Source organism: Crotalus tigris, unplaced genomic scaffold, assembly GCF_016545835.1.
Source record: "Crotalus tigris isolate CLP2741 ecotype Arizona unplaced genomic scaffold, ASM1654583v1 scf7180000017611.44802233496:7321179, whole genome shotgun sequence".
NCBI lineage: Eukaryota > Metazoa > Chordata > Lepidosauria > Squamata > Viperidae > Crotalus > Crotalus tigris.
Window position 1 is genome coordinate 4695024 of NW_024096511.1, and position 14495 is coordinate 4709518.

At 35.7% G+C, this 14495-nt stretch overlaps 1 protein-coding gene across 11 annotated transcripts in view; it reads right to left on the reverse strand.

The window, feature by feature from the left end:
• Window positions 1–14495, reverse strand: part of LAMA2 (laminin subunit alpha 2) — a 471875-nt gene that overhangs the window by 381800 nt on the left and 75580 nt on the right. For 10 of the 11 annotated variants that reach the window (XM_039324668.1, XM_039324684.1, XM_039324648.1 and 7 more), the window contains exon 2: window positions 1622–1792. In XM_039324668.1, the coding sequence (XP_039180602.1) occupies window positions 1622–1792 (171 nt within the window). Of the gene's footprint in view, window positions 1–1621; window positions 1793–8129; window positions 8410–14495 lie in introns of those variants that run through there. The other variant, XM_039324688.1, reaches the window with a different exon arrangement.

The following is a 14495-nucleotide window of genomic DNA, read 5'->3' on the forward strand; positions in this document are numbered from 1 at the left end:
ACAAAATACAAAGACCTACAAATAGAAATAGAAAGACTGTGGCAAAAGCAAGCAAGGGTAGTACCAATAGTAATAGGCTCCTTGGGTGCAATCCCAAAACAACTGGAGCACCACTTGAACACCATTGGCATTGACAAATTCGCTATTAGTCAATTGCAAAAGGCGGCCTTATTAGGAACTGCTTCCATCCTGCGACGATATCTGTAATACCATCAAACATCCACATCTGCCTATCCCAGGTCCTGGGTAAGGACTCGATAGGTAGACAAAATGCCAAATCCAGTCTGAACATCTGGCTGACTGTGCGATGATCGATAATAATAATAATAATAATAATAATAATAATAATAATAATAATAATAATAATAATAAAAGTTAATTAATAAAAAGTTGGAAGGGACCTTGGAGGTCATCAGGTCCAACCCCCTGCCCAGGCAGGTAACCCTATACCATTTTGGATAAGTGGCTGTCCAGTCTCTTCTTAAAAACTTCCAGTGTTGGAGCATTCACCGCTTCTGGAGGCAGGTTGTTCCACTGATTAATTGTTCTAACTATCAGGAAGTTTCTCCTTAGTTCTAGATTGCTTCTCTCCTTGATTAGTTTCCACCCGTTGCTTCTTGTCCTGCCTTCAGGTGCTTTGGAAAATAGCTTAATTCCCTCTTCTTTATGGCAGCCCTTGAGATATTGGAATACTGCTATCATGTCCCCCCTTGTCCTTCTCTTCGTTAAACTAGACATACCCAATTCTAGCAACCGTTCCTTATATGTTTTAGCCTCCAGTCCCCTAATCATCTTTGTTGCTCTTCTCTGTACTCTTTCTAGAGTCTCAACATCTTTTTTACATCGTGGTGACCAAAACTGGATGCAGTATTCCAAGTGTGGCCTTACCAAGGCATTGAAGAGTGGTATTAATACTTCACGTGATCTTGATTCTATCCCTCTGTTAATGCAGCCTAGCACTGTATTGGCTTTTTTGGCAGCTGCAGCACACTGCTGGCTCATACTTAAATGATGGTCCACTAGGACGCCAAGATCCCTCTCACAGTTACTGCTATTGAGCAAGGTACCCCCTATACTATACCTGTACATTTGATTTTTCTTGCCTAAATGTAGAACCTTACTTTTTTCACCATTGAATTTCATTTTGTTAGATAGTGCCCAGTGTTCAAGATATCCAATGTGCAGATGATATTCTACCATCAGAAGGTATCCAATGTGCAGATGATATTCTACCATGGGCATATTCCATTCATGAATAAGAGAGTCAGCATATTGCCCCCAACAATTTGGTCCTCAGAAAAATGGAAGACTGAGCCAGCCTAGAGCCAGTGAGAACTGAACTGCTGGCAGTTGTTTTAAAGAAGAGACTGGACAGCCAATTGTCTGAAATGGTGTAGGGTTTCCTGCCTGAGCAGGGGGTTGGACTACTTGACCTCCAAGGTCCCTTCCAACTTTATTATTATTATTATTAATTAGCCTGCAATACTGCATTCTAAGCATTGCACCAGATGGGCTCTTGATCCAGTATAATAATTTCAGCTGTGAAAAAGCTGTGATGGTTTCATTGTGCATCCACACAAAGAAGGAGGTTAAGAACATGAAATAGATACTATACACTTACAGTTTGGATTCCTGCTACGCTGGTCACAGATGCGGCATTGAGGGTTTCTTGCTGGCTGGCCAGGGACATGTTCCACCAGCTTACAGTACATCTCTGGACCTCTTTTACCACAGGTAGCATTTGTGGTGATGAGAGAATTAGAAGCCACGTTCAGCACTGCTGGAAACAAACCTGAACAAAGAAAAAGGAAGCAACAATATAGTAAAATATTCGTAGGAATGTTGTACATTTTGGTATAGGAATTAATGACATCCTTTCTATGGCAGTTTTAGAAGTCATAATGATTCAGTATGCATAGAACACACTGGAAAAATATAGCTACAAGCCAATCAAAATGTCACAGACTGTGCCTTTAATATGAGTAACACTGAGAACTCAAAAAGTACAGACTTTTACCCACTTCAGGATCTATGTTAGTGTCCATTTGTGTAATCTATTCTCTCTGTTTCTGTCTGTCTCCGTCTCCCTCCCTCCCTCCCTCCCTCCCTCTGTCTCTCTCTCTCTCTCTCTCTCTCTCTCTCTCTCTCTCATCTTTCTCTATCCAACTATCCAACCATCTCAACGTGGACTCTGGGCAACATACAATTAAAAACCAATACAATATGTAAAATCAGAGCCAAGAAACATGAATGCAACAGGAGGAAGAGCAACCATAGCCCACACAAATGGCAGACCAATTTAGTTAAGAGCTTGAAGGGAAAAAATAGATTTTTAAAGATGATCTAAATGTTTTCAGGGTCAGGGCAGTCTGAGTTCCAGAGGAATGCTTATTCAAAAAGAAGATGTTATGACAAGGAAACATGAATCCCAGGTCTCATCATATGGGTGGGAACTGATGGATGCCTACTTTGCCAGATCTTGCAGGAATAAATTGTTGGGAGAGAGATAGTTCCTTAGAGAGAGACAGGCTCTATGCCACAAAGGGATTTAAAGATGAAGCCAGCACCTTGAATTACTCTCAGAAGCTCACTACATACAAAAGAAGTGTTACATGACTATGCACCCCAAACTGTGCTACTGCATTTTGAACCAGCTATAGTTTATGGGGATTTTTAAATGAACCATGTCCCCACAGACACTTGGCTGAGCCAGGGTTAAGCCAGTTCTCCTCTATCCAGACTCAAACAGCACTTCAGTTGCATCACCTGGTTCAGAACAGAATAGGATGAGCAGCTAAATATCACAAACTTTCTGATGGTACCTGGTCTCAAGTAAACATTACCACTCAAGCTTTTGCATTCCCAGTATGTTCCTCCTTTATTCCAACAGAGTTCTGCAGTGATTTTAACATCTGTAATATACTGAACTGATCAAGAAATGAAACTCTGGATTTTTTACTCAAAAGCATTAAATTGTAAATGTCGACTGAATGTTATTTTTTTTTTTAGAAAAAAATACATGAGTTAGGTATACAGAAAATAAAAGACATAGGGGTGACACTGATGTAGTGGTTATGTTGGACGAAGTTTGGGGATATCCTGGATCAAGTCCACTTTCATTCATAAAAGCTCATAGGGTGATGTTGGACTGATTACACTCTATCAGCAGAACCCACCTCACAGAGTTGTTGTTGCAAGAGGCATAATTTATACTGTCTTGAACGACTGGCGGTAAAGTGGGATTAAGCATAAAGTAGAACAGCAGCATCTTCTTGCATATACAGGTTTGCAATTGTTTTCTGGTTCCAGCTACAAACTTTAACAGGCACAAAGACTAAACTCATCTAAAATTGTCAAGGATGAACTTGAATATGTAACAGATTTTCAAATAATTTCCCATCTTCTCCCTTTGCAGAATTAATGCAATGTTATTCAGCCTACTTCTTTTTATCTGCCACCTCAGTTCCCTTGTCTATCCCTGCAATTAACCTTTGTGTCATTTAATTACTGACCCTGTTGGTCATGGTACAGTTATCCTCTGACATTCTACATTAGTGACTCCAATGCTCCCTTTAAAACTAGGTTAAACATATTACCTAAGCAAGGAACCCAATTAGTTACTAACATGTTCAATTTGTACAGCCAGTCAATCAATAGTTAGAATTTTGTCAAATTTGCAAGTTGCCATATTTTTCTTGTGTTTTTAAGTTCTATATTTTACTCCTGCTGGATTTTCTGTAAAAACCATTACCACAACAACTCTTCACCACCACCATTTGGATGTATTTATGGCTCTCTATAGTGCAGGGAGCGGTGCACAGTAAAAAGTGGGTCCTGAAAGTGCAAATGAATTGTCATTGGCTCCTGCAGCTCCCAATTGACTTACAACCTTATTATGTCTGAAGCTCTGTGGCATGACTCACAGAAGAGAGAGTAATCATTTACACATAAGGTAAAGACCACCATCCTCTTCCCGCTAGCTTCATCTGACGGGAACATGATATAAACACATAAAGTATTCAGGCAGAAAAAGGATTTACACCATAAGATGTTGGAAAACATATCAAAGGAATATAAACAGAAGGTGTGAAACAGTAATAGGGAAAACAACACCACTATATGCTTCCTTTTTCTTTAATTTATTCCTGTTATATATTCACAATAATGTAGCATGAAGACAGAATGACTTTTTAGGGACAACTAAATATTATATGCAGATGCAAGAAAAAATCTCCTAGAGGTATAAAACAAAACAGAAAGGAAAATTACCACACAAAAATTGGGTAATATTTTTCCTAACAACTGGGTATTTCTTTTTGCCTAAACTTGTTAATCAATTCATGATTATCTGAGAACAAAGCAGTTAGTGTTTAACACAGCATAGTATTTGCCAATTTAGACAAAATATTCTCACTTGTCTCAGTATATTCATATATGTGTAAGTATAAATACATTGATTATTTATTTGGGACACTTTTGAAATAAACTAAAAGGGTTGTAATTGATCTGCCATAGCAGGCCAATTAAGCTCACAGCACTTGTTTTAATAAATATTATGAGTAACTCTGGTTGAATATAATCCACCTAAAGTCAACCAAAAACATGGCATGTGGAAAAACCAATACCAGTAACTTTAAATATTAACATTTTTGGGTACCATTGATAAGGGCAACAGCAAGATATACTTAAAATAAACCATAAAAATACATTAACTTTGGCTTATTTGAGGCAACAGACAATTAAACCGTTGTCAATTAAAAGCATTAGTTCATTTTACAAGAATTAGTATTGCTGCTGAAGTTCAGATTTACCAGTCTGGTTTGCAAGGGGCCTGAGCAGTGTTAATCTTTCCAGGCCTGAGTATAATCCAATATTGTGCCCTTCCCCTGCTGAAATCTTGAATGTAGCATGATAGTATCCAAGTAATATGCCAGACATGAGGAACTGTGCCCTTGAAAAGGATGTCGGGTTGCTCTTAAAGCATGTCTTACAGCAGAGATGCTTCTGATATACAACTGAATATAAGAGACTTTCGTGAAATTTAGTGTTGATGGCTTTGATGAAAAAGATGCATTCTTACTGCAGACCTAATGATGTTGAGAATTGGTGCAATGTGGGGATGGGGAGATCAACAATCACAAAATAAATTAGTTTGATAATTCTGGTCCTGAATCAAATGTTTATCAGTTGTTAAGATAAAATAGTAATCTGTACTTAAAAGAGTGAGTTGGAAAAATCTTTTGAGATCACTTCTTTATTTTAATTGCTTTCCTGCTACATGCTCCCAAAAAATTGAAGGTTTTAATCATAAACTATTAAAAGTCTTATAAGGGATTATCTTGATCCTTTTCAGTCAAGGTTCAGGACAGATATGAGAGTGGAAATGATATTGGATGATCTCTGGGATAGGCAGGATAGGGGTTGTGCATCCAACCTCACCCTCCTTGATCTTTTGGTAGCTTTTGATACCATCAACATAGTAGCCTTCTAAATTGACTCAGAGGATTGAGACTGGGCAACACGGTGTTGTGCTGGTTGTCCTTTCTTAGGGGTTGATTATAGTCACTCAATGATTATGGAGAGGACAGATTAGATCAGTGATGGTGAATCTTTTAGAGACTGAGTGCCCAAACTGCAACCCAAAACCCACTTATGCATCGTTGAGTGCTGGGTGGGTGTAACCCATTGGCTGGGTGTGGCCAATTGGGTGGGCGTGGCTGCGGTGGTAACAGCAGACTGGGTGGGACTAAAAAGTTCAATCAATTAATTCCAACTTTGCAAGATCTTTTTTTTCCCGCGAGAAGTTGAAATTGACTGATTGAACCTTTTTTTTTTTTTTGCACATGGTGGCGGAGGCCTAAAGCAAAATGGTTTTATAAAACCCAGCTGAAGACCTAGGACTGGGGCGACAGTGTACATGCCCACAGAGAGGGCTCTGAGTGCCACCTCTGGCACCCGTGCCACTGGTTCGCCACCACTGGATTAGATTCTTTGCTCTCTTCTTTTGTGATATTGGAAATGTCTTCTGGGTAATGCCTTTGGGAAACAGGAGTGAAAAAACTCTAAGCTCCTTGCTGCAGTTCAGTATATATAGATTGGTAGAAAATGATTTCATATTCCTCCAACTCACTATTCTATCCTTATTTCTGACAGGATGATTTTGAAACAAATCCAGAAATTCCATAGTTGCTTTTTTATATAAATTTTATATAAATTCTGTCATAACATACCCATTTTTAAGCACAGCTTTTCTGATTGGTGTAATATGGCATATTTTCTATGCAGCTACCTAATGCATTGTTTTCTATGAAACTTTTCCAAATACATATTTTTTTAAAAAATAAAATTCTTAAATACACCCTTTGACAAAGCAGTTATGCAGTGATGTGCGTATGTCACATCAGTCACAACTCTAGTGTCTGAATCATTTCCTGATTCAGATGAGACCAATTATAATGGTCTTATTGATTTGGATGCACTTGGGGTGCTTCCTATGAATCTTGAAGGCAATTCATTTAAATACTGTGTAACCTACTGATAAGCTAACCAAGCTTTTGATGAGATTGCTATTGTTTTTTCTCTTCATGCTATTCCCTTGGTTTGTCAAGAAAATTTGGGAAGTGGAAATAAGAATATGCTAAGATGTTTGAATAAGGGAAGCTTTTGGTTACCCAAATATAACTTGTTCTGAAATTATAAATGATTGGGATATTTTGAACATGGATGGAAAATTAAAATTGAAACAAGTGAAAATAGGATATGGACTGAATAAATGGATATTGAGTGCAAATGCAGTTAAGATATGTTTTGGTTAGAATAGATATTCTAAAATGATATTATTGATACTATTAGAAAACTGTAACAAATGTTGATATTCAGCTGTATATTTACTAACAACAATAAGAATTGTATTTGCTTAGTATGGAAAAATATCTATTACCAGAAGAAGAGAGGATGTATTGGAGGGTGTAATACTGGATTTAGTTTGAAGAAGCTTATATGTAACACAGAATTACTAATGGACTCAGTCATCACATTGCCTATTAAGCACTTGATTGTAAAAATAGAAAACTAATAAAATATTTAAATAAAAAAAAGACAGAGCCAATACTCAAAAAAAGAAAAGAAAAGAAAAGAAAATTTGGGAAGTGAAGTGACAGAAGTAATACTAGGCAAGAAGAGGAGAAAGACAAGAAATCAACCTGACTGACCATGGAGACAAGTTAGACTTTGAGACTACATCATGACAATGAGAAAGGCAAAGGGTCGTCACTTCTCACTTAGTGCAACGTTTCCATAGTTTTCCTCGAAACATTATTATTACTAAAATACTGCCAATACAACAATTACTAGTACTTCCTATTGCAATTGGCATTCAACCCTGCCAAGAAGTAAATAAAAACTATCCCCCCTGCATATCATCATAGGTTTTCAAAACTCATTGTTAAGCTTTGTGGAGAAATCTTAAAATGATACTAAATGTGCATCAGGTGTTGCCAAAGCAATAAAGATCTGAAAATGTCACACCTTCTAAAAAGCTTCTTCGGAAGAGATATAAAATATTGTCTTTTGTAGGTTAACACAATGCTGGAACATGGCAACACAATGAGCAAGCATGTGAAAACAATGGGGCGAAACAAACATATTGTTGCAGTCAAGGATAATTTCCTACAGTACCCGATAGAGAATAATTTAATATACTCAATCCACCATGGAAAATAACATGTTTATACAGCCAGAAAATAGGTTCTGTTTGTAGGTAACACTGCCCAGACCCAGCAATAGTATGGACAGAGTGGAAAATATGAAGTTAATGTTTGTTTAGAGGCAAAGAAAATACAGCATTACACCCTTTCAGTTCAATCATTAACATCTATAGCACATTTTCTTGTTTAAAAGAGAGCTAACACATTTCTATTGTAATGCTAGTGCTTTCACCCACTGATCACTATATTAAAAAAATTTTTTTCATCTTTAATGTTTTCTCCTCTGATAAGTCAGTTTTCTCCCTTTCTTATTATCTGTGTCTCTTTATGCCCATAAACTCACAGAGACATTCATTAGATTTCCTCTATTTTCCAGCTAAACGATATCTAAAAACCCTTCTCTGCCTCTGATATTGAACTTACATAAACTGACATTTTGGCTCCATTTTCGTTATGACAGAAATAAAGGCTGTACCAAGAGGGACTTCCATCAAGGATGTCTGCTTTGTTGACAGCAGGTATGAAGTCGATCTGATCCACTACATATTGCTGGAGGTCAGCTCCCATCAGTCTCGGTAAGTATTGCCAGTACACTAGTCAGAGTGGATAGGAATAGTGTTCCACATAGCTGTTTTCACTTATTTTCATAAATAAGCTTAGACATTCTGTACAGAGTATTCCTTTTTTGGAACAGTGGAACAGAGGTACAGCTGTTGAAAAGTGCCGCCTAATTCCTTCTTTACTAACCTACTTCTTGATCATTCCGCTGAAACCAGAACATTTTATAATGCAATAACTTTTGTTTGTTTGCTTCCCCAACCCCACTTGTGTTGAGGATCAGTTGTGTTGAGAGCTCAGAAGCAGATGGCTGTCAGAAAAGCAATGACAACATAACATGGATAAGAACTAATAAACAAATGCATCTCGGTGAATAGTACAGAAGTCCTGCCTATAAATGCCAACAGACAGCTGGCTTGAAAACACTGTCACGCTATACTGAATATTCCATGTTTATTTTAGTATTGATGAGTATTAGATGGTTATCATTTTAGCCAACATCTTTCTGGATTAAGTTTTGCTTGTCTTTCAAAGACCTTAAATTAAGTACTCTGTTTCATTAATTTGTCCTTTAAAAAGAATGCCATGGATTTATATTCTATTAATGCTAGAACAAGAAAAGATGACAGAGCAACAACATCAGCAAAATCTACATATTGTATTCTAATATATTATTCTAATAGTCTCAAAAAGCAAATATTTGTCTCCTAAATATATTTTGGAAGATTCAAGGCCTGATTTCAGTTTATTAGCAGGAATGATTGATGATTATTTTAAATTGTATTTAAGATTCCCAGAAACCTTAAATTATCTCTATTATCTATTATCTCTCCTGATTATTTTGGAGACATTAACTTATCTTTAGCCTACACATTTTTTTAAATTATTGTCTTGGACATGGTCAGCCCAGAATTTTAAATATCTTCGTTAGCATTGTAGCTTAAATCCTCTAATCCAGAGGACCCCAATCTTTTGGGCACCATGGAGAGAGGTTTTTTCCGCAGACTGGAGGGGGCGTGGTTTTGTGTGCTACCTGCATCTCACGAATGGGGCTTTGCTTGTTTGTGCAAACTGGTTGCTGGTGTGCCGTGGTCCGGTACTGGTCCACGAACCCGGGGTTGAAGACCCCTGCTCTAATCCCACCAATACTAGATACAATTGAAATATCAATTTTTCCCATTTTATACATATTTAATTCTTTCCAAATAAATAAAGCCAAGAAAGCCAAAAATAAAGAAACATTGTTGTCAATAGCAGCAAATTCAGATGAGTACACTCAGCATTCACCTTGGAGAGGTTTCATTCTATGTTCATTCAAAATAGGGTGTTGCCATCTTATTTTAAATGACTGACCTGAAATAAATGAATGGTCAATCTTCTGAAAGTGTGATATTTACTTTTTTTAAAAAAAAAATTTTAAATTTTTATTTTTAACCAACACACATACACACACAATATATACCTCCTTTTTTTTACAGCAATTACGTAACGGTAATCTAATATTTACATTTCCCCCTTATTCTTCTTTAAATATTTGTCCTTATAGCCCCATTATTTCTTATTTACATTTTTCTTCCTTCATGTGTACACATATTTTCACTTTTGACCTTTCCATATTTATTCTCCTCTATTATTTCTAGTCTCCAACCAGACATACACCTTGTTCCATACTATATAATACTCTGTGTCTTCCTTTTCTTTTATCTCTTTTGTTAATTTGTCCATCTCAGCACAGTCCAGGATTTTTCTTATTACTTCTTCCTCTGATGGTATATTCTCATTTTTCCAGCACTGTGCATATGCTATTCTTGCCGCCGTTATTATATGTAAAATTAAGTACCATATTTCTTTACTATATTTTCTATTTAAAATACCCAACAAAAAGATCTCTGGTTTCCAGTCTACAGGTTGGTCTATTATTTCTTGGATCCATTTTCTTATTGTAGACCAGTATTTTTTTGCAACTGGGCATGTCCACCATAGATGATAATATGTTCCATGTACTTTTTTACATTTCCAACATGTTGGCGAGTTATTCTGGAACATCTTGGCAAGCTTTGCAGGTGGAAGATGCCATCTATAAAACATTTTCAACTGGTTTTCCTTGAATGCCACCAACATAGTCAATTTTATATTTATTTCCCATATTTTTCCCATTTCTCCAATTCTATATTATATCCGAAATTTTTTGCCCATCTAATCATTGTGTCTTTAACAATCTCGTCTTCCATTTTATATCTCAATAGGTATTTATATAAATTGCTAATTAATTTTATTTCTGTTCCATGTATAATTTTATCCAATTCTTGCGGCTCTTTTTGAATTTCATATAATTTTTTGTCCTCTGTATATTTAGATTGAATTTGTGTAAATGTCCACCAATCAATCTCTCTGCCAATGTCTTGTTCCAATTCTTGTTTTGTTTTCAAATTTCCCTGTTCATTTACTAATTCCTTGTATCTAATTATCTTATTTATATCCAATAGATTTGGGTATTTCAAAGCTTCTGTTGGGGATGACCACATTGAAATTCTTGTATAATGTTTTTGTTTTATTTTTTCCCAAGTCTGTAGCAATGCATTCCTAACTATGTGTCTTTGAAAATATCTGTGTATTTTATGTTTTTCGTCCCATAGGAATGCATGCCACCCTGCTTGCAAATCATGTCCTTCTATTGTTAAGACTCTAGTATTTTTCAAATCCATCCAATCTTTTAGCCAAGTTAAGCTTGATGCTTGGTAGTATATTTCCCACTCTGGTAACGCCAATCTCCCTTTATCTTTCGTGTCTTGCAAGAGTTTTAATTTAATCCTGGGTTTCTTTCCTTTGCCATATAAATTTAGTGATCAATTTATTTAATTCTTGAAAGAATGTTTTCCCTAATTTTATTGGAATAACCTGGAACAAAAATAATATTTTTGGCAATACATTCATTTTGACCATAGCGGTCCTCCCTAAAAATGAAATTTGCAAATTTTCCCAATTTTCTAAATCTTTTTTTATCTGGTGTAGTATTTTATCATAATTGTCCTCCTTAATCGAGGAGCATTTCGCTGTAAGCCAGATCCCTAAGTATTTTATTTTCTTGGTTATATTTACACTGACTGCTTCCCCTCCAAGTCCTTATCTATGGATTAACCATTTTGTCTTTTCTTTGACAGGTTCACTTGATAGTATTTAAATCGTTGGAAAGTTGATGAGTTGCAGCCTTATCCTTACTATGTCATAAAGACTTCTTCTTCTACAATGAAAAATTTTCTGTACCATCAATTACAGATCACTCTAACAGAAAATTACATATTAATAAATTTAGGTATCTAGGGTAAAGGGAAAATCACATCTAAATTTAAATACTAGAGAATATTAGACATCTGAGTTGAGACATCTAAGATAATCATTCCTGGCATCTAGCACTTGTATTAACACACACTGATATCTTAAGTCTTAATATCAATTTAACTTTGTTTTCCCTTTTGCATTGCATTTCCCAGTCAACTTTTTTCTGTGCCTGAACCTCTGCAAATCTGTTGTCATTTTTGTATAATTAAAAAGTTCTATTTACTCATCGCTGTCACAAAAAACAAAAACCATTTTGCAAGTATAAGTCTTACTGGCTCTCTTGAGTTACATTTATTTATTTGTTTGTCTATTCCTGCATTATTATTTTTTTAAACAACATATTTATCTTGAAAATATAGTTGAACTTAAAAAAAACTCATCACAGATAAATTCATTCAAATTATCTATATATTAGTTTGATGAGGAGACTAAATTTTGCCCCAGAATTGTGGCTGATAACATGGGACATCCCTTGAATGTCTTCATGAAAGACAAAGGATAGTTTTGGTCTGCCTGACCAAAGACCTCCCTTCTTTTTGCTTCATAATCATTCTAAAACAGACATGTCAAACTCGCGATGTCACATTTTGCCATTGCCGGCAATGGGGTGGGCGCGGCTTCCAGATGATGGGTCTGGCCCACGGGCGGCAGTTTGACACCCCTGCTCTAAAAAATCTCTCTAAATTATGAAATCTCAATGGATCAAGTTCAATATGTTTTAGGGCTTTATTTTAGTGCTGAAATTATCTTGGTTGTTTCTACTGGGAATCTGATTATAAGAAATCTTTTGGATTGATCATGGTATCTTTCTTCTGCACCATAAATTGCTGAATTGAGAAGGAAGGTTATGACATTTTGGTGCATTATTTCCAGAATGTATAAAAGGAAATACTGTTTCAGCCCTTATAATTTATACTGTGAGATTCCATGGAGCTTTATCTTGTTTATTATTCTTTTCAACATCAATGTAAAGCTTCAAGGGGGGGAGAGGAACATCTAGGGAATTGCTCTTAAATCTCTTCCTCTAGTACTTCCTCTAGATATTTGTTAATGCTGTATTCACCAGGGCTGTACAAAGCTTCAGATGGTGATTTGATCAGAATGAGGTTTAGCTGAATCATATCAAGTCTCTGAATCAATTTAAGATGTCAAAACAAATCAGGTACCTCCAAAGCACTTTGGAGAGATTTCAAAGGCAGTTCAAAGATTGGATGTGCTGTCTGGCTTCATTATAACTTTAATTTTATATATAAAAGAAAACTGAACCAGCTTTAAGTGCTGTGACTGGTTCTCTAATATTTAAATGCTATTCTGCTGATTATGGATTTATCTGCACTGCTCTGATGCCCTTCAGCCAGAATGGGTAGGCAACTACCTCCAGACAATAAAAGCAGACATCATCTATTAATCCCTCACTTAAGTTCAAAGTGACTAAATTTGACAATCAGGCAACGTAAATGGATTCTCTATGCCTTACTAGGGCTAAAATATTGCAGCATTAGAAAGATAAATATATGGGTCCATTTATTCCATGGATTGAAGACTTTACTGCAGTTGACACTTATGAGCAGATTGCCTACAGACACAGACTCTGTATAAATAAATATAGTGGAATATGGGACCCATTTATACAGAATACAGTAGGTTAAAAATACTTGTGTAAATATATTTGAAATATATAGTATTTGAATATTTGCATTAGTCAAGTATATATAGAATTGTAACTGTTTATTACAATAAACTGTAACTGTTTATTATTGTAATGACATTATTTTTTCTTTGTTGTATTTCTTTCACCTTTTTTTGTTAAAACACGCTTTATGTGTTCTTTTTTTCCCTTTGATAATGCATATCACCATCACTGTTACTTTTGTCTTTTGCTTTTTTTTATGTGTTATTCATTAAAAAGCAATAAAAAAATTTTTTTAAAAAAAAGCTCAAACTGACCTTAGGCCATGTTTCTCTTTTCTACTCCAAAAATATACTTTTCCCTGTTATGTTGCTTTGAGTGCCCCTGTCAATGTGGGTCAGAATTCCTCAGTTTGCAGTTCAATGGTTAGTTTGCAGAGAAAGAAAGTTTATATTCTTCATATCATATTGTATTACAATTAAAGTACTTCTCAGATTTTAATTGTTGTGCAAGTAGTCTCAGAAATTTTGCTACAAGGAAAGGAAGCAGTAAGGGCGTAACAGAGTATTCAAATGTTTGCATGGTTTTTGAAAGTTTTTATTTCTAAGTTGACCTTGATATTTCTTTGTAGGTTCCTTTTTGACTGATCTGGAGGTTTCTGAGCTGTCCTTTCCTTATCCCTGCTGTTTAAAAAAGGTGCAGAGTAAACATTTCAAAAATAATTGCAATGAAAGCCTTGAAGTGATCTGGCTGAAACTTTGTAATTTAACGTCCTTTACAGGGTCTACTTTCCTACTATTTTTTTTTCCTGTTCTTCAGAAAATGAAAGCTGTAGGTGGTTCGAATCTTCACAGCTAGTCCTCACTTGACGAATGCCATTTAGCAACTGTTCAGACTGACTAAGATGTTGAAAAAATAGCTTTCCAACTGGTCTTTGTACGTATGACTGTTATAGCATCTTGTGGTCATGTAATTACGTCATAGTTGGCTTCCAACAAGCGGAGACAACAAGAACACTATACCAATGTTTACATTTGCTCTGTTGTGGAATGTATAGTATATAAGGAAGCCATTCTTGTTTAAATTTGGTTAGATTTATAATATGAATAGAGCTATCAATTTTAATATTGTTAGGTATTTTCCAATTTTGGTCTCCCAATCTGGCATCATGGGTGAGGTTCTTCTTTTCCAATGTTGTCCCAAATTTGTTCTTGAAAACAAATCAAATTTCCCTGTTCATACTCTTAATTAAATGTTTTTCC